This window comes from Phalacrocorax aristotelis, chromosome 12 (assembly GCF_949628215.1).
Source record: "Phalacrocorax aristotelis chromosome 12, bGulAri2.1, whole genome shotgun sequence".
In the NCBI taxonomy this organism is placed as follows: Eukaryota; Metazoa; Chordata; class Aves; order Suliformes; family Phalacrocoracidae; genus Phalacrocorax; species Phalacrocorax aristotelis.
The window spans coordinates 9,163,120-9,186,188 of record NC_134287.1 but is presented as its reverse complement, the minus strand read 5'-3'; the positions used below and the strand labels follow the sequence as shown (position 1 = coordinate 9,186,188).

General features: G+C 40.8%; 2 protein-coding genes across 10 annotated transcripts in view; one reads left to right on the top strand and one right to left on the bottom strand.

Moving 5' to 3' along the window:
• Nucleotides 1-124: 124 nt before the first annotated feature.
• Nucleotides 125-12,035, bottom strand: TAF5 (TATA-box binding protein associated factor 5). Its single transcript, XM_075107293.1, has 11 exons — nt 11,470-12,035; nt 9,965-10,205; nt 8,511-8,826; nt 7,672-7,835; nt 7,077-7,212; nt 6,463-6,583; nt 5,331-5,460; nt 4,265-4,429; nt 3,652-3,829; nt 3,327-3,504; nt 125-2,064 (listed from the first exon to the last, which is right to left on the bottom strand). Exons 1-11 carry the CDS (start codon nt 11,990-11,992, stop codon nt 1,847-1,849), a joined length of 2,370 nt encoding a protein of 789 aa, XP_074963394.1. The 5' UTR covers nt 11,993-12,035; the 3' UTR covers nt 125-1,846.
• Nucleotides 12,036-12,784: 749 nt separating this feature from the next.
• The window catches only part of PCGF6 (polycomb group ring finger 6), a 43,503-nt gene continuing 33,218 nt past the window's right edge, over nt 12,785-23,069 (top strand). For 5 of the 9 annotated variants that reach the window (XR_012662788.1, XR_012662787.1, XM_075107298.1 and 2 more), the window contains exons 1-7: nt 12,785-13,132; nt 14,292-14,391; nt 15,798-15,894; nt 16,484-16,539; nt 17,372-17,431; nt 18,030-18,138; nt 22,064-22,091. Coding sequence is in view for 3 of the 9 variants with exons in the window: in XM_075107298.1 (XP_074963399.1) it covers nt 12,866-13,132; nt 14,292-14,391; nt 15,798-15,894; nt 16,484-16,539; nt 17,372-17,431; nt 18,030-18,138; nt 22,064-22,091 (717 nt within the window). In the remaining 6 variants the exon portion in view is untranslated. Of the gene's footprint in view, nt 13,133-14,291; nt 14,392-15,797; nt 15,895-16,483; nt 16,540-17,371; nt 17,432-18,029; nt 18,139-20,597; nt 20,639-22,063; nt 22,092-23,069 lie in introns of all 9 variants that reach the window. The other 4 variants (XR_012662792.1, XR_012662791.1, XR_012662790.1 and 1 more) reach the window with 1 other exon arrangement.

The window sequence follows — 23,069 nt, the reverse complement described above, 5'->3', positions numbered from 1 at the left end:
CATCAGCTTACCGTTTCTGAATCTTTCTCTTGGCAGAGAGCTCACAGTTACAAGCACTGCTCTTGCTTCTGCTGCAGCCATCGCAGGAAGAAAATACCTTCTTGTAACATACAGACACAAACTATGTGGTTTTAGTATTTATTACAATATCAAAAGTATAAAACTGTACAAAATACAAAGGCAGAATGTGGCAGTGTTTTCTTTAAGCTGTCAAAACTGTACATGCTTTGTTTTAGATAACTTGTTTGATACACCATAATTGTACTTACTATGACTGGTTGGATTTGAGAACTAGAAATTTTGTTGAGGTATCATTACACAAAAAAAAGGTCTATAATAATTTAGATTTAACCTTGTCTCTTTAAAGGAAATACCTAGGTGAACTTCCTAATGAATCTTCCACCCTTTATTTTGATGTATAATGCCTGTAATATACCTTATTCTGAGAGAGTCAGAAGGGATGAGAGGGGAGGTAGCTCTCAATTTACTTTACGTTAGAAACAAAGTCTTGGTTTTATTTTCACTAGAGAGCCAGCAGATTGCTCAGCTGCCCAAGCCCTTACTGGAGGTAATGGGGAACACAAAACAGAGTTCCGTGTATACAGTTTGCAAGAGATTTGGAAAGAGGAAAAAAAAACAAACACCACGCACCAAAAAAAACCTGAAACCACGCCAAACTGGGCCTGTCCTTTGGTGGTGGTGTTTTCTGTTCAAAGACCTGGAAAGAAGTTACACTTCCCAGTGTTTTGCATGTTTTACTCTTCCTTAGAAGTGAAGCACTGAGCTTTAGTGGTTGTCGAGGAGGACTTACTGGGATACAATATTTTTGTGGGTGGAAACGGTCACTTCAGCAGACAAGCTGTCCTTTCAAAAGCAAACTGATAATACACTTTGAGCTGATTAATCCTTTTACTCTGCAATAATGTTGCAATTTCTTGGCTAGTTTTACATTTTGATACATTAAGCCTTATGCAGAAAGGACACAGGTTTTTAAAGTTCTTTTAGATCTAATGCAACGTAAAAGGGTTTAAGTCCACTTTTTAAATAATGGCTATTTCTGTTGTGCCTCAGTCTACCCCCCCCCTTTTTTTTTCTTTCCATACAATAAAGTATGAAAGTAAATAAAGTTCACATTGCACTTCTAGTTGCTTATCACACTTACAGCACTGGCTACCTGTGAAAACAGAATAACAAGATCTGCATTTCTGATACCTCAAAAGAGCACAGGCGTTTGAAATCTTTTCAGGACTCGGTACCTGGATGCACAAAACCCATACATGTAACTTTGCGGCAGTTCCCCACAAGCCTCTGCCTGTAGGACCTACTCATTCAATGCCCTCTTCGTTGCTGTGAAACTCTCACCATACCTGTTGTCCAGCCCAGGCTATAGTGAACTACACTACATTCTTTTCTGAAACAGAACAGCTTCTGCTTGTGTTTGAGAGTGATTAAACATCTGCTAACCATAAATTAAGTGCTTTAAAAAAAATCATTTGAGAACACATACCAAGGCTGGCTGTTACTTTCCACAAGTTTCAGCAGAGCTCAATACCATCTCTGAGAGGAGACAGCCATTTTCATATACATATATATATATAAATTTTTATCTAAAGCACCATGAACAATTCCTTAACAGCCATGATGTCTTGTCAATCTCCAGCATTTTCAAACTGTGGATAAATATGAAATAGCAGAACTGAGAAACCCTGCTTGCATTAGTTTACATAGTTTTGTTTTTCCTGCAACAGACTAGTGGGATCCACCTGTACAAGACATTCTTCCTTATCTCGCATCCTGAGGTCACTACTGCAATGACTTGGCACAGTCGGTCTTACAGCTTCCCCATTTACTGCGAACTGTAGGCTCCTGCAGCCAGCAGCAAGTTTCTGCGTGTAAAATGGAGGTGTACGACCGGGGTTGATTTGGTCATGTATGTACCTAGTAACAAGTCCTGTGAGTTTTCAGGCAAGTTTATATGTCCAGTGGCAGTAGTAAAGTCATCAGTTTCTAAATCTTCAAATGCCTTCACAGCATCCCACAGACGAACTGTGTTATCCATTGAACCTAAAAAGAAAAAAGAATATAAAAAAAGAAAATTAAAAAGGTATACAGAAAAGGTACTGGGGAGCAAGTTAATAAAAATTAAAGCTCAAAAAGCAGGTTTGCTCATAACTGTAGACTTATGTCCTAATCCTGCAAGGAAGCAGATTTTAACAAGCCTCTAACATAGTGAAGGCACACATAAAAGTTACCAGGATTTCAGCATTCCTGTGGATAAAGCACAAAGAACCACTCTCTCAAAACACTTGGGTTTGGATTGTATCACCTAACACTGAAAAAGCAGGACCGTCCTGTGGGCTAGATGCCAATTTCAGGAAATGTTTATGATTCTATATCACATAATAACACTTTCTTTGTTACATACAGGGAAGATAGCAGAATTTTGTAGACCCAGTGGCCTGTACTTTCACTGGAGTACTGGCAGACAAATTGAAGTAACAACCCTGCAGGCGTGTTGTCGAACCTGTACCCTGCTTGTTAGCTTTCGCTCCTGCAGCAGGGGTTCCTAGCCTGGTTTCATGAAGCAATTACCCTGATATAATTACAGTGTCTGTCCATCATTTCTTCTGACAGTAACCTGAATTTGTTGGCTAATTTCAACCAGCTGACAGAACAGAACAAGTTTCATATTCATTAAATTCCTATACGTTTTAAGAAAACAGTTCACTAAACATGGTGAGACAAAACTTTGTGCCTTCATGAAGGGAAAATTGGCAAAGGAGCTCTACTATATTAGACACCAGAGAATCCATGTGGACAGGCAGGAAACCCAAGCAGGCCTCACAAGTTCTGCTGCTCACAGTCCTGGCTATTAATATTACACACACATTTCTGTATCAAAGATCTACCATGAAGAAACAGTAAAGGAGTGGATAACTCATCTTCCTTTCTATCCCTTACTCTCTTTTTTTCAGTCCTGCTGCATGTCCCACTCCCATCCCAGTACCCTGCACCTCTATAGTCCAGCCACTCCTTATCTGCCCTAGAGTTATTTCTAACCTCAGATTCCACCCCAGCACTGTACGCAGATCCCAACCTCCACTATCATCTAACTGTGTAACACCTTTCCTTCAGTTCCTGGAAGACTGAGGGGTCACACTTCACAGACCAGTGAAATACTTGCCTTGTACCAGCAGTTTTAAGTTGCTGCTTTTGCTAAGCAAGTGATTCTACTTTGTCTTTCTCAATTTAAGGAATCAATTATATCATTCCTCTTCAGACTTACAGAACACAAAGGAAACTCCACTGTTTCAAGTGAATTTTACCTGATGCTAAAATCTCCCCATCTCTACTGAATCTGAGCGCGTAGATAGTGTCAGTGTGCCCTTTCAATTCTCCAACCATCAAGCCATGTCCAATATCCCACAGCAGAACTCTTCCATCTGTTGCTCCAGTAGCCAGGAATCGTCCATTAGGAGAAAATGCCAATGAATGAATTGGTCCCTAAAACAGACATTTGGGGGGGACCAAACAAGTCAATCAAGCTCACTCACATTCTGTCAGTCAAGCTGTATTCATTTTGAACACTACTCTTCAGAGTCTCGTTGCAGAAATAAAATCATTTTCACACTGCGAGTGATATGCCTTTACCTTATGTCCCGTGAATATTCTTACACAATTCCCATTCAAAACATCCCAGAGCCGTATAGTCCTGTCTGCTGAGCCTGTGGCAATATAGTTGGAGTTTGGATGAAATCGGGTACATGTCACATCAGCAAGATGGCCAGCAAATATCCGTAAAGGCTGGTAGTGATCCGTTGCCCACAGACTGAGAAGAAAAGCTTTTTATTAATAAAAAGAACCCTAATGAAGTTCAGTATCTGTTGCATAATGAGGAATAAAAGGAAGGAATTATGCAGTGGTTTCTTACTGGTCAGTTTATAGAATCAGCAGGATCCATTTTGGAAAAGAATACTTTTTAGAAGGGAGGAATAAAGAAAATTCTGTCAAGTTGTTAAACAACTGGAAGAGAATATTTCTAATTAGATGGTCACATAAGAGGACACCATCTCTTTAGTTGTCAGATAATCTGATGTGTGTTGAAAAGAAAAAAAGTTACATTAAAACATTTGTTCAGTATTTTGACATGAAATAAAATTTATTTCCAGTAATAGGGTAGGTTAGAGTATACCAGCTAATCCCTTTCAGGGTTAATCCACCACAAACTGACCCAGACAAGTAGAAAACCCATCCAGTTTCTTACCGAGCCACTCTGTCATGTCCCCCTGACACAAAGTAATAACCGTAAGGAGAGAATTGTGTATCCCATACTGGGTAGTTGTGTCCTTTATATCCCACCAAACACGTGAATGTTTGGAGACTCCACAATCTGACAGTGCCATCCTCAGAACAGGACAACAGATAGTTCCTGTCACAGGAGAAAGTACAGCATATCAGATGGCAAACTTATACAGGGATGTATAACCACTGCATAAACACTGTGAGATGTCTATGATAAGAAAAACTGTCCACTGATCAGCATCTGTTTAGCATGTCACATACAAATCAGCATTTTGGTGGGGTAAGCAACAATGATCAGGTCAAGTAGAATCCAGTCCTAGGCTCTTATGCAAAAAAGAGAGATGACTAGACATTAATGACTAATTCTGATGACACAGCAATACTGGGAGGGGCTCACACCATGTTCACATTCTCAATATTTATAGACTCTATATTCATGTTGCACACAAAGTTTACTTCTCAGCTGTGTTTCTGTGATGGTTGTTTCCTGACTAGACACATGCAAAAGCAAAGCTTTAGACATTTAAACCTCCTTTCTACTGTCCAGAATCCATAATTACATAACGTTTTTAAATCTCTTAAAGATACCATCCCATACGTTTTGAAAATAAAGTCTTTAGAATATCAGAAACTTGAAGAAGTGCAACAATATACTACAGTCTGGTTTTATGTTTTACAATACTATAAGTGCAATTAATGCTGCAGTATTTTTCCTCTCTACAACTCAGTTAAAACCCATCTTAAACCGCAGTTCACAAAAAAGATGGTCTGTTTTGCCATCTAAGACCTGAACCTCAAAAAAGGCACTGGCATTCTCAGCTCCAGCGATATCAGTAATAGCTGACAGTGCCCAACACCCTCAGCATAACGAACAAGCACTTGTGCTTGCACGCAGTTTCTTATAAGCTGCATAAACAAGAATTGCTTTAACCTTCCGGAAAAAGCCGCATCAAGAACATGTTTGCATTCAGTAGCATACAATTAAAACTCAAGACAAGCAAACTAGTTAGCTTGTAAACTTATTTTACCTATCAGGACTGAAGCTGGTGCCATAGACAGGTCCACTGTGACCATATAAAATCTTCAACTCACTTGCTGTTTTCTCATCCATGATCCTCTCCAAGACATCATCTGATTCCTTGTCAATGAGACTGAGGTCTGCAATATTTCAAAGTTCACATATCATAATAACTGTCAGAACTTCAGAGATAAATGCTATGAACAGGAAAACAAATAATATTCTCTCTAAAAGAGGCAAGTGTGAGGTGAACATGACAAAGTACCTGGGGATTGTTGAGTCTGAAATATACAATGGCGTCTAAAATATTTTTTACCATTGTAAAAGGTGAAAATAATGCTTCATGTAAATAATCACTCTTCTTAAGTCTTCACTGAGCTAAAAAAAATTAATCCTGATGTGTGTTATTTTCCAAACATATATTGTTCAGCCTTCAAACACAGTAACATCTTCTTGTAGAGATGCCAAATTTTCACACCTTCATGCCAAATTTTCCTAGGAAGTTAATATGCCACAAACACGCTTTGCAGAAATGTTTTGACAGCTGCACACTACACTCAAAAGAGCTTTTGCTCTGTAGGCTATTGTTTGCTGAACATCATGACCACATCTCAGTTAAATATCAAGATTAAGAAACATTTGCATGGTATCTATCTTGAACCACAACACATTGTTACATAAACAACAGAATTAAAGAAGCCTGGTTCCCGTGCATTTGCGTAAGTGTTGAGCTAGAGGACATTCTCCTCCATCCTTCTCAGAGTTTCCTCCTATCATTTCCCCCAGGGTACTTCTAGTCTCTCCCCTAGATCACCTAAACCCAGCTGCCTACTACACCCTGCAGTTACCATCCAGTTAAGAAGCAAGATGGCTAGTTCCATGCTAGTTATGGCTAGTTCCAAGCTCCGTGCACTGACCACCTCACAGCAGGTGTACACAACCAGATTTCTCATTCATTTAAAAAAATGTTTCTAATGGTAGTATATAATGCAATCATACGTCTGTGCACATATTGTTTCTCCAAAGTGAAAGCATCTAACTGCTGAAGACAACTCTCCTGCCACAGACATCTTTCTCTGTTCATGCAAAACACAGCTGTCACAAGTAATGCATGCTCATATTAAGTGTTATTGTCTAATTACCTGCTGCTGTTTTCACACTACGTAGCTTTTTCGGAGTCACGGACCACACTCTAACAGTAGAGTCAGCAAAGCCTCCTACAATCATGCTAGAGTCATCTGTAATATCCACTGCAGTTAGACCCTATACACAAAACATCCATTTATATTGTTTGTATCTTTCATAATGTATTTCAAATATTATGAAATCCTAAGTACTAATAAGAAAAATAATTCAACTTATTTACAAAAACAAGAGGGAATTATTTGAGGATAGACAAACACACACTTCTTGCACCATTAAAAATAAAGCTACATGAAAGAAGCAGTCAATGCTGACAAAACAGTACTATTTTTCAGTACATCTACTGTATTCTGTAGGATACACTTTGGGCCCCACAAGAAAAGCAAAAGAAGGAATTATGGCAAAATCGGAGCAAAACCAAGGAACATGGTCATTAAATAGTTTAAAGAGTCTTTAAAGAGGATTTTGAAGATTTTGGAACATGAATTTTCTAACACTTATTCCAAATACTCCAATAATCCTTACCAACTGTTAAGTTTTCTTTCTTTATTAAGAGTAGTGTTTATAATTTTGATTCCCTTTTCTATATTACCCAAATTCTTATCGTACCAACCTGGTAAGCATTAAGGAATGTGTAGAAGCAGATGGAGGGCAGGCACTCTGGGCCAAGACGCACACGCCTTGCAGCTTCCTTCACATTCATTACTTTATCCAGCTTGTCAGAGTCTTTCAGTTCAGGCAGAGGAATTCTACAAGAAGCACAGATTTTTACAAACTAAAGCACCTTCCATACAGTTAATCTAAACAAAGAAAGCAAAACCTTTGCGCGTAACCCTATACCTCAATATTCAAATATGAAACAAGAACTAGAAAAAAAATGAAAGACTATGTAGATTAACTGATGAGAAAAAGAGCTTGTAGCTTTAAGAATTTCAGACAGGCAGTGGAACAGGATAAATAATAATGACCTGAAAAGATTAGTGAGTAACTCAGTAAAATTTTATCAAGGGAAATCTAGATCAACTTGAAGGGCAAAGACAGAAGGTTATATGCTAAGCTTTCCATTACCTCCCTTAGAAGTCTTACGGTTAAAGCTGCGTACAGCTGAAATGGCCAAAATGCTAAAAATGTCACATGAACAGCGATGCAGGTTTGGCATGACAAGACTGGATTTAACAAGACTTCTCTACACATCGTTCCCTTGGTACCTGTTTTGGGGAGGAGCATTAGGGTCCTGCTTTTTACTTTTTGACCCTACGCTATCTTTTTTAGGTTTTTTCTTCTTTGGCTTTCCTTCCTCATTTTCTCCTTCTTCATCCTCATCATCCAAAGGCACATCAAACTCTGGTTCTTTCAATAAGCCAAAGAAAACCTGCAAGCCAATAAAATAAACATGAGACAAAAGAGTAGTTGCTGTTCTTACTGAAAACTTATTTTTTTAATGGAAACTCTTCAACATACTAATCCAAACAATAGAGCTGCCCCTTTAAAATGACTACATTTAATATTACTGCATACCTTACTGGTTAGCCCATAACAAACACAGTACATGTTCTTCTGTTTTACCCAGCAACTCATCAGGACAATATTAAGTCCTCCCACCATCTCTTAGCACTTCCTTAAAGCCAAATCCCTACAGCTTACATAGGTTATCTGTACAGTAGTGTGGTACTACACTGTCAAGATCTACACAAACAGCCCTTGCAGTAGCCACTGGCAGCAAGAATTACATCTATTGTACAAAAGAGGAAGCAAAATAGTTAGGTGTCCATTTTAAAGCCACAGAGTAATTCATGAGCTAGTTTATTTCAGTGGGCCGAATACAGGTTGTCTCTCAAAGGGGTTCAACAGTTTCTTCTACCGGACATCGACACACCCTGATCTCTCTACTCCTGCCAACAACTATTTGCACAGTTCTCTTCCTTTGTTCTGTTTATGCCATCTTTTAGGATCTCAGGTGACAGTTGTCAGCCTGTACTAAGGTATATCCCTGAAAAACTAGGCAGAATCGTTCAATTATAGAAGTGCAACAATCTTTGCCTCCTACCTTTGCTTTATTAGCCTCTCGTTTTGCCTCCCCAGCCAAGCTGCCAACCATAGCATCTATCTGTTGTTTACTGCGAGGCATTCCATCAAAGATATCAATGTAAAGATGTTCCTGAACAATGTTCCAGATCTGATTGTTCTGCTTTTCCTGAAGATGCCTCTTCAAGAGCTGGTAAGAGTCACGGGAAATACGCAGCACAAACTTGCTTGTTCGGAAATCCAGCATGGTCTCGTTACCTTTCATATGTTCTTTTTTGGTTAAGCTAGATAATACACGCAGGTCATCCTGGTAATAGCACTCCTGATCCCCGTGAAATCTATTGAAACAATTTAAAAATATGATAAAAGGTTTATTATAAAAACATTATCTCTTAAGTGCAAACTTATTTACATTACTTCAACATGAAACATACATGTAAGGACCTTTTGGAAGCTACTGTCTACATATGGGATTATTCTTCTGCTGAAGTAAATTTCATCCTGGGGAAGATACGATAGCAACTTACGGTATATAGTAAGAGCATTCAACAGTTAAAAAACACGATGAAGAGAACACACAAATGGAACCTCACATAATTTCATACACCCAAAGGGTCTCGCCTGAAGTAAACAGTTACACTAATATGTTTATTTACAGCAATGAAACCCTAATTTGTGGTATCATAAAGTACAGGGCATTTTTTATTATGCAAGACTACTTGGATGCACTTATATCTGATTCATTATATGAGTATGCACATTTCACAGTGTATGTGTTTCTCACTCTCCGCTTGCATTATCGAATAGCTAACATATGTCTAAAATTTCCCATTTTTATTCAAACCACGTTATGAAATAGTTGTGGCAGGGAACATTTTAACTATTTGCAGAACCATTTTTGCTGACCATATTGGAGGGAGAGGAAGTTATCGTTTTGGATTTAAATATTCCATAATTGGTCTGAATCCAGAATACAAATTAATTTTCTTCTCAAGTGATAAAGAAGTGAAACATAGTAGGAGCACAGAAAATTATAGATTAGCCATAAATTAATTCCTTTAGTCTCATTTGAAGAATTTCAACATACATACTATGACATTAGCAAACACTCACAGTGTACATTACTTTGTCATCTCAGTGCAATTTTTCCAGTGCTAAAAAATGACCCCATAATCTTTCCCTAAAGAAGCAGCATCTCTTCACTGATACTTTTGCAGCAAGAAGCCCAACAATGATTCAAAATTTGCCCTTGGACAGTTCAAAAGCATATAGTTTGCACATCTTTCTAACATAGGAGATTGGTAAAGGATTTAAGAACAGTTACTGTAATCCATGGCACCATTACTTCAGGTTCCAAATCTCTTCAACATTAGAGAACAAAAATAATACATACAGATAGAAACCTATGCTACTATAGTTCACAGATTTAATCAAAGTAGCAAACACAAAATACTGTAAATGCACAGGTGAAATTACCTTTCAAAAAAAGACTTTGCTTCACTCTCATGTTGATTGTAGACCAATTCCAAGTACATGTGCACAAAGAGAGGATAAAACAGCTGAGACAGTTCCGCTCGATGACAGTCCAGGGAACACTCAATAAAGTGTTTTAATCCACTATAGTATTCCTCATACAGCGTTGGGTCCCCCTGTTGATTGTAGGCAGACAATACTGCACTCACATCTGGCTGATCTTCCACAACAACACCTCCACCAACTGCAAAAGCATTACCATATAACAAGAGCTTGTAAGACAGCCTGAAAGAGCTAGCAAATACACTGGTATAACTCCACTGGTAAGGTGAGGCGCTCTGAGCAAAACATGACCCTAAGTCTTGTGCTTGTTCAGCACTAAGTTTAAATGATGCAAGAGGATTGTAGCACATTACAGTCCAGCAGCCAATTTTCCTAGCACCTTCAGCCATTTTTTGTGCTTTCTCTGCCAACAGTTACCTGTAAGGTGTTTAACATAGTGCCTAATTCAATTAGGATCATAAGCGTAAAGGAAGAAGCCACTAACATCACCAAAATAAGTTATCTTTACTGCTAAGACTAGAAACTGTCAAATGTGGAGCAGAATCTTTCAAAGCCTGTAAGATATACCCACTATAATTATTTTGCTTCCAGTAAACAAGCAAATTAACTTCATCAAGTGAACAATTCACCAAGACCACTACAAGACCGTTACAGGGCAGTGACTTTTTGTCACTTGCTAACACTCCAAGAGCTCTGTTCCCCATAGCACCCATTAAATGCTTTAAATTTTTTTGTCTTCTAGGTAAAAGCAATCATATCAGGTGATAACGAGGAACAAGCTGACTTTATACTACCCATTTACTGGAACTGGACATAGCAGTTCCTGAGATTTCATGACACTATTTTGTAAAGCTGCCCACAGAACACCTTGATTAAAAATACTTAGACGCTAGTTATCCAAAGGACATCTCAAGTACCCAGCAACTAGATCCAGAAATGTATAATGTCTCCTCTACAAGTATCTTATGGTTCCTTCTTCAAGATGCATCCTGTACATGAGGCCTCCATTCTCATCCCACACCTTGGGCCATCACCTCTAACTACAAAGGAAACCTTCAGCCTCCTGCTATGCTGTTAGTCGAGATGGGGCACAAAGACAAGGAGAAGCACCTCTCACTTTGACAGTGCTCCCTGCAAATACAAGATACCCTGTCCTTGGTCCCTTGCTCCAGGGAGGACACCCCCAGGAGATCCCGATCTCTTCCTGAGTTCTATGGGGCAGCGACACACTCAGGGGTCCCGTCCCCGCCTAGAAGGATGGGACAGACTCCCGCCTCGCCCCCCAGGGAGGACCACCCCAAGGGGGCCACGACTTCACACCCACCCTCGTGCCCCGCATCAGGGAGAGCCCCGAAGCTGCGGGAGGCACAGAGCCCCCCCATGCCCCAGGGGTCCCCCCGGGAGGGGGCGGCCTCCCGCCCCAGACACCGGCCCCGCAGCCCCACCTTTCCCCGGCGGCACGGCGGCGACGGCCGCCGCCCCGGGGCTAGAAGAGGCGACAGTGGCGGCGTTGCCTCCTATCGCGATGGCGGCAGCGGAGGTGACCCGGCTAAGCAGCGCCTCGCCGCCGGCGGCGGAGTCGGCATCGCCGCCCGGGGCTCCCAGAACGCCGGCGCCGGCAGGGCTGAGGGCAGCAGAGCCGAGGTCGTCGCCGAGCAGGCGGGCTTCGCGGCGCAGGATCTCCTCGGACTCGCGGAGGTTACTGCGCCGCAGGAACTGCAGCACAGCCACGAGCGTCTGCCGGTCCAGCGCCGCCGGCGAGGCGGCCGGGCCCGATGCTGCAGGCTTAGGGGGCGCCGCCTCCCCACCGCTCCCCGCCGCCTCCCCCTCCGCCGCCGCGGCCGGGGGAGCGGCGGGAGCGGCGGCGGCGGCTGGAGGAGGAGCAGCAGTGACCTGCGGCGACGTTCCCGCCTCAGGGTCCGGCTTTACCGCTGCCACCTCCGCCGGCTCCTCAGGTAGTGCCGCCATTTTGCATCGCCCCCCATTCGCCGGCAGCGGGCGGCCGCCGTCAGGCGCGGAAGCTCTTACGACAGTCAGGGCAGACGACTGGTACTGCCGCCGCTGATTACGTAGGCACTCGCGGCTTCATTTTGCGACGCTGCCACGAGCGCTTTCTGGCCGAGGGAGCGGCATGGTCCTGGAGGAGCCGTTGTGAGACGGCCAGGCGGCAAATAAGTGTAATTTTGGGTGGTGACTGTGCGGATGTGAATCACGGGGCAGGGCAGCGCTTGCGGTGTGCGTGTGCGAGAAACCTCCCTCAGAAATGGTTTGGTTCGGTGTTAAGAAGCCGCTACCGCTGCCCTCCTTGAAGTAGACCAAGGATGGCCGTGGGACCGCGCCCTCACGGGCCTTGCTCCGAATTGAATTAACTACTGCAGGGTCACTTGGTTTTCCAGGTATTTCTAATATTGTTTCTTTTGTTTGTGTTAGGTAAACACAGTTTCGTTGACGTTGCAGAATTAAAACCTATTTTTTGAATGAAACGTATCTTGTGATTTACGCGCTTTCGTGATAAATTCAACGTTTGCCTGTGCTTCATGAGCGAGTCGCTTATCTCTTAGCTGGAGAAGCCACGCGTGTTTAAAAAAATGTAAGACAAGACAAATGCAGGTTATCAAAACGACTCGGCCGTGGAGACTGGGCGCATGCGCAGTCGGTCCGCGTGGTGCCCGCCAAAACTACGTTTCCCAGCATGCCCGCGCCATCGTTGCGCATGCGCCCTGAGGGGCCGCCCCAACGGACTACCGGTCCCGCCGGCCCCCGCGGGCGGGCGGACAGCAGACAGACGGTCCCGCGATCGCCCCGGTTCCCGCCCCCACCCCCCCTCCCCGAGCTGTGGACATGGAGGTGGACGTCGGCTCTGTGGTGTCGGGCGGAGATGTAGCAGGCGCGGGCCCGGCCGATGAGGACCAGGAGATGGAGGGGGCTCCCAGCTGCTCGGGGTCGCGCTCCCTCCCCTTCGAGTTCGAGCGGAGCCGCTCGGAGTCCAGCGGCGACGACGACGACGACGACGAGGAAGAGGAGATGGAGGAAGAGGAGATTGAGGGGGACCCCGGGGCGCGGTTCGGGACCGACGACGGGGAGCTGGACTCGGACGACGACCGGGAGGTGGGGGCGGGGAGCCTCCTGTGAGGCGAGGGCGCGCGCCAGGCCCTGCTCCCGGCATGCCCCGCGACACCGGGGGGCGCGTGCGGCTCGGGGTGGGGGCGCGCGCTGACCGCCGCCGCAGTGGCGGGGCGGTCGGGCCCTGCGGCGGGGGGCGGCTGTGGGAGGGGGGCGGCCGGGCGGGCAGCCCGCCCTGATGCGGGGAGGCCGCGGGGTGTGAAAGGCAACGGCTTCAGGTGAGGCCTGCAGGAGCACAGTTTTCAGGCACGTCCCGTAAGCAGTTGGCTTCAACTTAGGTGCTTTTGCGACTTCTGAAAACTTCCAAGTGCGAATCTGGACTCCTGCTTAGGCAGCCTAAGCCGTGTGGTAGTAGGCTTTTTATTATTACCCAAGTTCGTTTTATATGTCTCACTTACATGAAGCCCTAACAAACCTTTGGTATGGCTGAGGGGCTGGTAAACGGTGCCACGTGGGCGAAATGAATGGTGTCATTGAGGGAGAGAAAGCCCATTAGTCTGGCTTTGAGACTAGAGGAAACGGAATGTAAAACTCCAATGTGTTACCTATAGCAATAATCTGAGATAGAAGAAATTTGTTCTTCTTCAAAATAGTGGCCTTCTGACAGGAAGATTGTTGTGAAACTACTTCTAAGTGTTCCTGATAAATGTACTCATAGTCAGAGCAGTGAAATTTCAGTCTTCAATATGTATTTGTATAATCCCTAACTGTGTGTAGAAACAAGACACTGCACTGGTTATGTATCTTGGTTGGGATCCCCAACACGCTTGCTGAACAACGTTTTCAGATCAAGATATTATTTGCTACCACTGTCTACTTCAGGCTTGCTGATTATTTGGTATTCTGTTAAAGAGTTTATCCAAAAGAACTTTGCCCAAAAGGTTTGTTTATAGTTTGCTTTTCAGATATGATTCATGAAACAAATTGGATTGCCGTTCACAAAAAGGTCAATTCAGAAGACTAGATGGAAGTTTTTAGAAAAGAGTTGTATATGAGGAATGATAGACCTCGTAGGATAACACATTTCATAGCATGTTGATCCAGATTTTTTTCATGGTTTAAGGCTGTGACATTTTGGAAGCTGCAATCAGGCAATTTCATGGCTTAAGCCTGTGTATTCAGAGCAAACTGTCTTTCTTTGTAGCGTATGATAAACCTCGCAGAGTTGACCCCTTACATCCTGTGTTCCATCTGCAAAGGTTACTTTATTGATGCTACAACCATTACAGAATGTCTGCACACCTGTAAGTATCAGTATTGTCATTCTAAGAGTTTAGTTGTAAATTCAGACAAAAATTAGCTGTTGAGGTGTTCTCGCTTCACAAAGATAATTCTGTATTTGATGTGAATATGTGTTGTGTTTATTCTTTTCCTTAAGGAAAATATATTTGTGGATATTTCAGGCATCAGAAAATCATTAAATCAATCAATCATGAAGTCAGCCTGGTTTCCCAGGTTAAGAGGGAAGATGGTGTAGGGAAAGATAAAGCCCAAGGAAAACAAGAACAGAGCTACTACATACATTTTTAAAGCAGGCTTTAGGAATTTGAGTATGTAACTGAGAAAAGAAAGTTGAATGGCCCAGCTTGTAATAGACTAGAAAGTTTCCTAAACTGTTGCTGATACAGGCTTGTAAATTCACAAAATTCAGTAAGCATCTGCATGGAAATACCAGTTCAGATACAGAAGAGGTTTATATGCACCCATGAAACAGTCTATAGCCCGATAGATAGAAATAGATGGATAATAAAAAATTCATTTGTGTTTTTGTCTTGCTGTTTTTCCCTTCAGTCCCTGGGTTAACAGTTTTTCCCTTGCTAACAGAACTATTTTCTCTCAAAGCTAATACAACCCTTTCTGTGAAGCTGACTTTCAGCCACACCCACATTCCCACCTCAATCTAAGAGTATCAACTTCCTAGTCCCTCCAGCTGCTAACATTACATAGAGGGAAATCTCTCCTTTTTGCTTTTTCTCTCTCTTTCTTATCTTTTTTTTTTAAATGCGACACTGCGTGCTAGTTTGATCTGTAATGTGTGATATTCCATGCAGTTTGTAATTTAGGAAAATTCACAGCTGTTAGTAAGGACAGCAATGTTGCAAGTGCAACTGTCATGATCTCTTAGAAGTTTCCTGGTAAATGTGGAAAAGTTTGATGTGTTCAGGCTGATATGGAGCTGATTTGATAGTAAGTTATTCTAGATATTTTCACTCATTAGCTTTCCTTCCAAATTTCTGAAGTACATGTAAAACACAATGAAAATGGCAGAGTTGTAATTTCTTACCTTGTTTTTTTCTACTGAAACTGCTTGTAGGGTGCTTTTCAGCAAACTTTTTGTCTGCAGCAATCAGTGTTCTGTTGTCTTAGATCTACTTTTGTTCGGGGTAACCCAGTTACAACTTTGAACACCTACCCTTGCATCACTTGGATTAGGATTATTCACGGGAATAATCCTAATTGAATATTTGACGGTGCTGTATCCCGTAGAGGCAGAGAGCTGCTGATTACTTGAGTTTTAAAGTTGAAAGACTGACTGTTTCGTCTCTGACAAATTTTGTTTGTGAAGTCTCGGTGTAATTGCTCCTCCTGCTTAAACAGGTTGTATTGGATAATGGACAAGTGACTCTTACGGGGTTTCTTTTCTTTACAGTTTGTAAAAGCTGCATAGTGAGACACTTCTACTATAGCAATAGATGTCCAAAATGCAATATCGTTGTACATCAGACGCAGCCTCTTTATAATATCAGGTAATAAGTTCATGTTATTTGTATAGGTATAATTTTTCTCAAGTTTTGCTAATTGCTTTTAAATGTTTTGTTTTACAGACTTGCAGTGCTTTCCTATTTCAAATGAAGGAACAGTTACAAGAAAGGCATTATGTTATTTGTTTATGTAAGCTTAATCTCAATAGTGAGGATAAAAATATTCAATTTCTTGTTTTATCTAATTTGTATCTCTTTCTAGGGTTTCTTACCCCCCACCCTGGGTATTTTTGTGTATTTGCTCAGTGTTACAGGTGATATGAGATCCTACTTGTTTTATTTCCTTTTAGACAAAGCTTTGTGGGCATGCTGTACTTATTTACTCTGTAAAGTGATTTTCAGTTTCTCAAACTGTTCGTGAATTCTTGAAGGGTGGTGCTTTTAATGTTACATGGCTTCTTTTGTTGGAACTCTGCTCTCAGGACACAAATTTAGGCAGATATGGAGTTGCTCATCTGTCACTCTTCTCTTTATGTACGTCATGTTTCAACAGTGTATTTGGCATCTCTGTTACAACTTAATGAAAACCATTCTGTATTACACTAAATATGCTTTTTTTTTTTCTATTTAATAGACTGGACCGGCAACTGCAAGACATAGTCTATAAATTAGTTGTCAATTTGGAGGAAAGTAAGTCCCTTTATTTTATTACCATCTAGAGATTGAAAAGACTGAACAGAAAACAGGGTAATTCAAAGCCTTGTTTCTACTCTGGGCTCTTTAAAATAGTTTTGTAACGTTTGGTGATAAATCTTAATGGATTCACTGTGCCAACTGGCATCTTTCTAGCTGCTAAATGCTATTATGGGTAGTGGTATGTACCCTATCTCGTGAAACACGGGTGTCACTGTATCCAGATAAACATCCGGATGATATTTCATAGTCATGCCTCATATTTTTGTGTAAGTACAGAAAATATCATGCCATCTAATAAGTTAACTTGCCAGAAAAGTTGCTAAGACTGATTCTCTTAAATATTTTGAGGGTTTTTTTTTTCCCCCTCATTGCCACATCTGTTTTTCTGATTTTAGGTGTGTTCACTGTCGTGTGTCATTTACCTTGAAACTGGGGAGCAGATGGAGCTGCACAGTCCACCTGGGTGGACTGGATGAAATATACACATCTAGTAGATATATATGTATGGACTTTAGGTGGTATAAAAATTGGCTCATGGCAGCCTATAGATGGTATAAAAATAAAATCTTAACAGCCAGAAGGATACTAGTTTATGCAGCTATTTCAGTATGATTTATGGCCAGTTTCTCTGATTTCTTCCCAGTTTTAACTAACAAACTCTTAGCCTGGGTATCTTAAGAGTGCCGGCCTCATGTGGAATGCTAGTGATGATGAAAGTCTGTAGGAACTTGGAAAGTTTTTACTGTTCTGACCATTGGAAACTATATGGATATTATCAGCATCTGAAATAACATTCCAATCTGTTCTGTATTGTGGGTTTTTTCAGGAGAGAAAAAACAAATGCATGACTTCTATAAAGAAAGAGGATTAGAAGTGCCCAAACCAGGTGAGCTGTAATCACTTTAGATGACACTGTTAAGGAAATATTTACTGTACCATTTATTCTTAAGGGCTTTCCTTGAACTGAAAATAACATGTAGTTTTGGAAACACGGGATTCTTGGTTTTCTGTTATCCGTGACTTATTACAGTTCTCAAAATACAAAAATAGAAGGTGGATCTGGCAGCACTTAAACCCAGATCATGTTTGGATTTTTTTGTAAACAGGTTATATTTTGCCTACAACCAGGAAATACGTATGTCAATTTTATTTTCTGGCCCTTAACAAATAATAGACGTTACAAAGGAGTAAAAATAAGAACTTCAAAGTCTGTTGACAGATGAGGGATTGTTTTAATTATTTTTTGCCTTACTGTCAAATAAACAGCTCTTTGGAGAAGTGCCACGCTGAAAGCTAATAAAATGCTGGCTCAGATACACAGCATGAAATGTATTAAAGAGCTGATTTAGTCGTTTAAAAAAATAGGTTGAATTGCATGGGCTCTTTTTCCTTATGAGCTCATCTGTTTTGCTTGGCGCATGTTAGTGCCTTATGCTGCTTTTATTTCAAGTTGTGTTTGCATTTTGGCTATTTGAATATTTTAGCTGTCCCACAGCCAGTTCCAGTGAGCAGAGGAAGACCTCGAAAAGTTCTGGGCTCCGTGTTCCGGATCCCACCAGAACTTGACATCTCCATACTTCTGGAGTTCATTGGGTGAGTTGTGGGCAAATGTAAGAGCAAGTGGCTGACATGAGGGTGCTGCTTGTGTGTGTTGGACCGTTACTGGCTCTTAGTTGTCACTGAATGTGCATTTCCTCCATCTCAAATAGCAATGGGGAGCTGGTTTTAACTTACAGTGACAGCCAGCTATGCATAGCTACATGATGCAGGTAATTAAACATGTATGGTGTCTCCCTATGAAAATAGCTTCCTAAAAAGTGTAGTTTTAAAACTTATATATGTTTATTTTATTTTTAACAAAGTAGCATAGTCTCAGTAAACTGAATGATGAAATACCTGTCTTTTACACTTAATCCCTGTAGGTGGCAGTACCGTTAATGCTGACTATGCCAGGACTTGCTCATATAACAGGGTCTGCAACTACAGCCTGGGCAGCAATAGTGTTCCTCCAAATGTTATAGGTGGAGGTAATGATGTGATCTACTATAAAGTTTGCCTGTCAGTTTCCCAGACTTTAATGAAATATGTTGAAGCTTTTGTATTATGAGTCACCTTTAGCCATGGATTATCGGGGGGGGGAAATCTAGCCCAAACACTTGTTTGCATGAACACAAGAAGGAGAAATTGTATTGTATTGCCCATATGCAGATTTATGTGTTAGTGACTGAGAGAGGGTAATTGAGAAAGTCTGAAAGCTGTAACTACTCTGCCAGCACCACAGCACCACACAGTGCAGAACTTCAGTTGCGGCGGGGGGGAAGCGGCTTGACACTCATGCAACTCTTAGCCCTCTAACCCAGATTGTGCCTGCTTTTGGCCTGACTTTGAACAAGATGTTCAGAGCACTCCAGTGCATAATCATAGCAGACTATTACACAAATGATGTAAAATCAAGCCCTCAGATATTGGGAAATTCTAACAGCAAAGCCATCTTTGAAATGCCATCTTGATTCAACCGCATTCTTTGTAGACATCATGTCCTAGTCTCTTTATATGTTATGTCCAGTGTCTCTATTGTGTTTCACTCTATTCAGAGTACAGAACAAATTTCCTCCATGGGTAAATTTTGGTCAGGTAGGTGGTGGTGTGTGGTTTTTTGTTTTGTTGGCTTTATTTTTGTGTTGCCCATCACATGGCTTCTTTATTTCTTTAAATGGATGAGGAGTGGGACTGCAGGAAGAAAAGAGACAGTCTTAGAGCTAAACCTTAAGGGAACAATGCCTGACTGTGCTATAGAATGTCCTTGTGAATCCACATACCTGACTTAATTTCAGCATTCATTTTCTTTATGCCTGGTTTGCAGAAGTGCTGAATGCTCACAAGCACAGCTGAAAGCTGTGGGAGTCATGACTAAAACTGTAGTTTCAAGTGTTCTGCAGACAAATCCGATCTTGGCTATCCCAGATTGGCTACATGGAGCTTGGTTACCTTTAACACAGTCTGTCTCAGGTTCTTCTTTTTAAACAAGGTATTATACTGCCATTCTGCTGAGTAGGATGGTATGGAAATACATTCATATGTCAAAGAAACAAGACAGCGGAAAATAATGCTTTTGCATTAAGAGCAGGTTTGTCATAAGTAAAGCCAGGAGCCATGTGTTGAACAGGAGAGGAAAGCAAAGACATTATTTAGCTGTTCAGCCTGTGGCCATTGTCTGTTGTACACTCAAAACTTAATTTAAGTTTAGTTCTTAATTGTACTTAAAAAGGTTTTTTTTCTCTTTAGTGAATGTGGTATAAAACACATGATGTAATCAGTGTTAGTACAGGGTCACAGTGACCTGGTGCTCAGACGTGCTTTATACCCTGTTGGTAAAATGTGATTAAAGGGATAAATACAGACATAAGGTAAAATTCTTTTACTAAAATCTCAGTAGAAAAGTGTAAATATAATGCTATTTACCCTATGCTTATGTTGAATTAGGAATGTTAGGAAAATATGCAGGCTTTTTATGGCCTCAGCTGAAACTGTATTTCATTAAGTTAGCATCTGGATAGGAGTTTGAAGGATGCTCATTCTGGGACCCATGATGGGTACTGGCCACTGCTGTACTGGCCAAGCAGGTGGCAGAGGGAGCGTATCAAGTGATAAGGCATAGGAGCATGCTTTTAATCCAACAGCCCTGCGTCTTTCTGAGTGGTAATTTCACTGTAAAATTACTTCAAAAACAGGAGTTAGATTTTTAGTTCCAATGAGGTCCCTTTCAGGGGTTACTCGGTGACTCTATAGGAAAACTTCCTTAAATTGTCTTGACTGCAGGATTATTTCCCATTTGAACTCACTGTAGTGAAAGTACTTTGGTTTAGATCTCCACTGTGAAAGTATCCTGGTTACTAGCCCCACCTGCGGTTCTCAGCAGGTATGCTTTTCTATTTCAGAGCAAGAAGAAGATGTCGGGCAACTTAGACCTCAAAGCTAGTAAACATGTATCTGCCTGTCTGTGAAACAAAATGACTTTTGAATCTGTGTTGTTGTATTTGTTTTTCTGGTAGTTTTATTTCAAGCTTCCATTCCAGTGTTGGCAGCAAAGCAGGTAATACTGTGCAAATACCATCTGTACTATGTGAAACTGTCCACTGTGTTTTTGTTACTTATATGGAGGGAAGCACAGAATGTTTCTAACAGGAAAAAAAGGATGATGACTTTAACACCATCTACTTTGCAATTTATTTTAGTGGCTTTTTTAACCTTTGATCTACTTTTATACTTCATATGTTTAAGGGTTAATGTGTTTTCCCCTTCAAAGGTCAAAATCAAAGAGCTTTTCTTGGTGATGAGAGAGAAAGAGATAAAGAAGGCTCTTTGGATTAAGCAAACTTGGAGTAGATTGGACCAGCCAGCAGAAATTGCTAATTTTCAGTCTGTCTATATTGTGTCTTTAGAGTATATTACGTAGTCTCCTGGGGCTGTGGAACTGTGTCAAAGAGAATTATAGCTTTAGTGGAAAAGCTTTTCTATGTTTGTTTCATAGTAACTTTAACTTTCATTTCAATGGCAGAATTTGATGATAGTTTTACTTAACTCTGATAGCTGGTATATATTTAGAGGTGGAGATACTCAATTACAGTAACTTGAAGTGCCATGCTAATGTGTGGTCTGCACAAGCATTACAAATACATTTGTTTGCTCTATCAAATGGTTGGTAGAAGTTTAGTCTGTTTATAATGATGTTTGATTTTTGCCCTCTCCAGTGCAATGAAATATTGAGTTTTTTTCTTCTCCCATGTACATACGTGCTAATACAATGCAAGAAAAATGAAATGTCATTAATCGGGCTTAGTTGAGAAATTTATACATTGCACTACTGGTGGAGATGTGTAGATGAGCAGTAGTAGATAACATGCTCAAACTGTGCAAACCAACAGACGTCTGATGAAGCCAGCTGGGAGTTTGGTCATTTGCCACCTTTGTGTGTATTTCACTTTCCAGAGAAGCACCTGCTGCTTTCCTTGGTTCCTAGATAGCATTAGCAATAATCCTGTGATATAAATAGTCTGGACGTCCAACTGGCCCAGAAAGGCATGTTCTGTCAGCAACTTCTTAGGTAATGTCTGTTAAAGTTCCAAATATCAAGGATGATTGAAGTATGGATGTTTAAGCAGCATTAATATTACAACCTATTCCTATGAAAATGAATTTTATGTTGTGTTTAACATGGCTTTAGGCTGTGTTGTCTTTTTTCCATTTCATGTAGACAAACTACTTAAAGTCCTAAATTGCTGAATCCACAAGAGAAATGAAGTGCCAAATAAAGAGTAGGAGAAAAAGATATATAAATTCAGTCTAACATTATTTCATGTATTAGAATTTAACGAAAGGAAGAGTCTGATTTGGAAGATAAGCTTGATATGACAGACTAATAAATCAGTAAGTCACTATTATTAACACCCTCAAGCTCTTTATTGTAACTGTTAACCTTAGTAATATTGATTGTGTTTACTCTTCTCTTGTTTTTCAGAGCTAACGAAGGCACAGGGAATTTTAAGGTGCAGATGTGATTTTAATTTTTCCTCTTATGATTTACTTCAGAAATATGTATAACCTGAATGTATTTAATGTAGTTTATTTGTCTTACCCTGAGTGCAGCCTAAACTTTCATCAGCATAGTAATAACCAACCTTGGATTACGGAGTGCTTTCAAACCTGTTTTTGTATAGCATCACAGAATAGGAAAAGAATGCTTCTAAGGCTATGTAATTAAAGTTTTGGTGGGAAAATGGGAATGATACTGATGAAAATTCACCTAGGTGATTCTAGCATGTTGTTCTTGCATCTTTCTCCAAAAGGTGCACTACTATGGTTTTTATTGGAATCCTAAACAAAGGTGTAGACATTGTCTAAAATACTGTTTTTTGAAGAAGATTCTCTAACTGTAGTGGAAACCTTGCATATGTTATTCAGAGGAAGCATAGCCTGAGGTATAAAAATAGTATACTAAATTGCTATGCACTTAAACATATAACAAAAAATATACAAATTCTCTAGATAGCACAGTGCACTTCCTTAGCCAGCAGAAAGCTTATTCTTTTCTCCATCCCTTCACTAATGTTTATTGTCTGAACAGTGGCTGTTCTGCTAAACAAGAAATAGTGTTCCCGATCCTTGCTAAAGAATACGGCTGCTATTCCAGTACAGATCTTACAGAATTGCTTTGGTAGAAACTAGTAGAGGAACTGCACGTTGTTTGCTGCCTTCGTGCTTTCATATGCTGTAGTTAGAGATGCTCAAAGCCTATAATTCCACTATTTTGGCTAAACAAAATATTCAAAGGCAAGAACGAGATGTAATTTAAATGTTAAATGTTTAATTTAATATTTCATTGTATTGGAATCATAGGACTCAAAAGCTGTAATGGCACAGAATAATAAAATATGAGAGGCATCTAATTGGTACAGTTAGCAGGAAAATTTGACTGCTCAAGAATTTGAAAAAAAAGCATGTTAGTAACTTAAATATGAATTGTC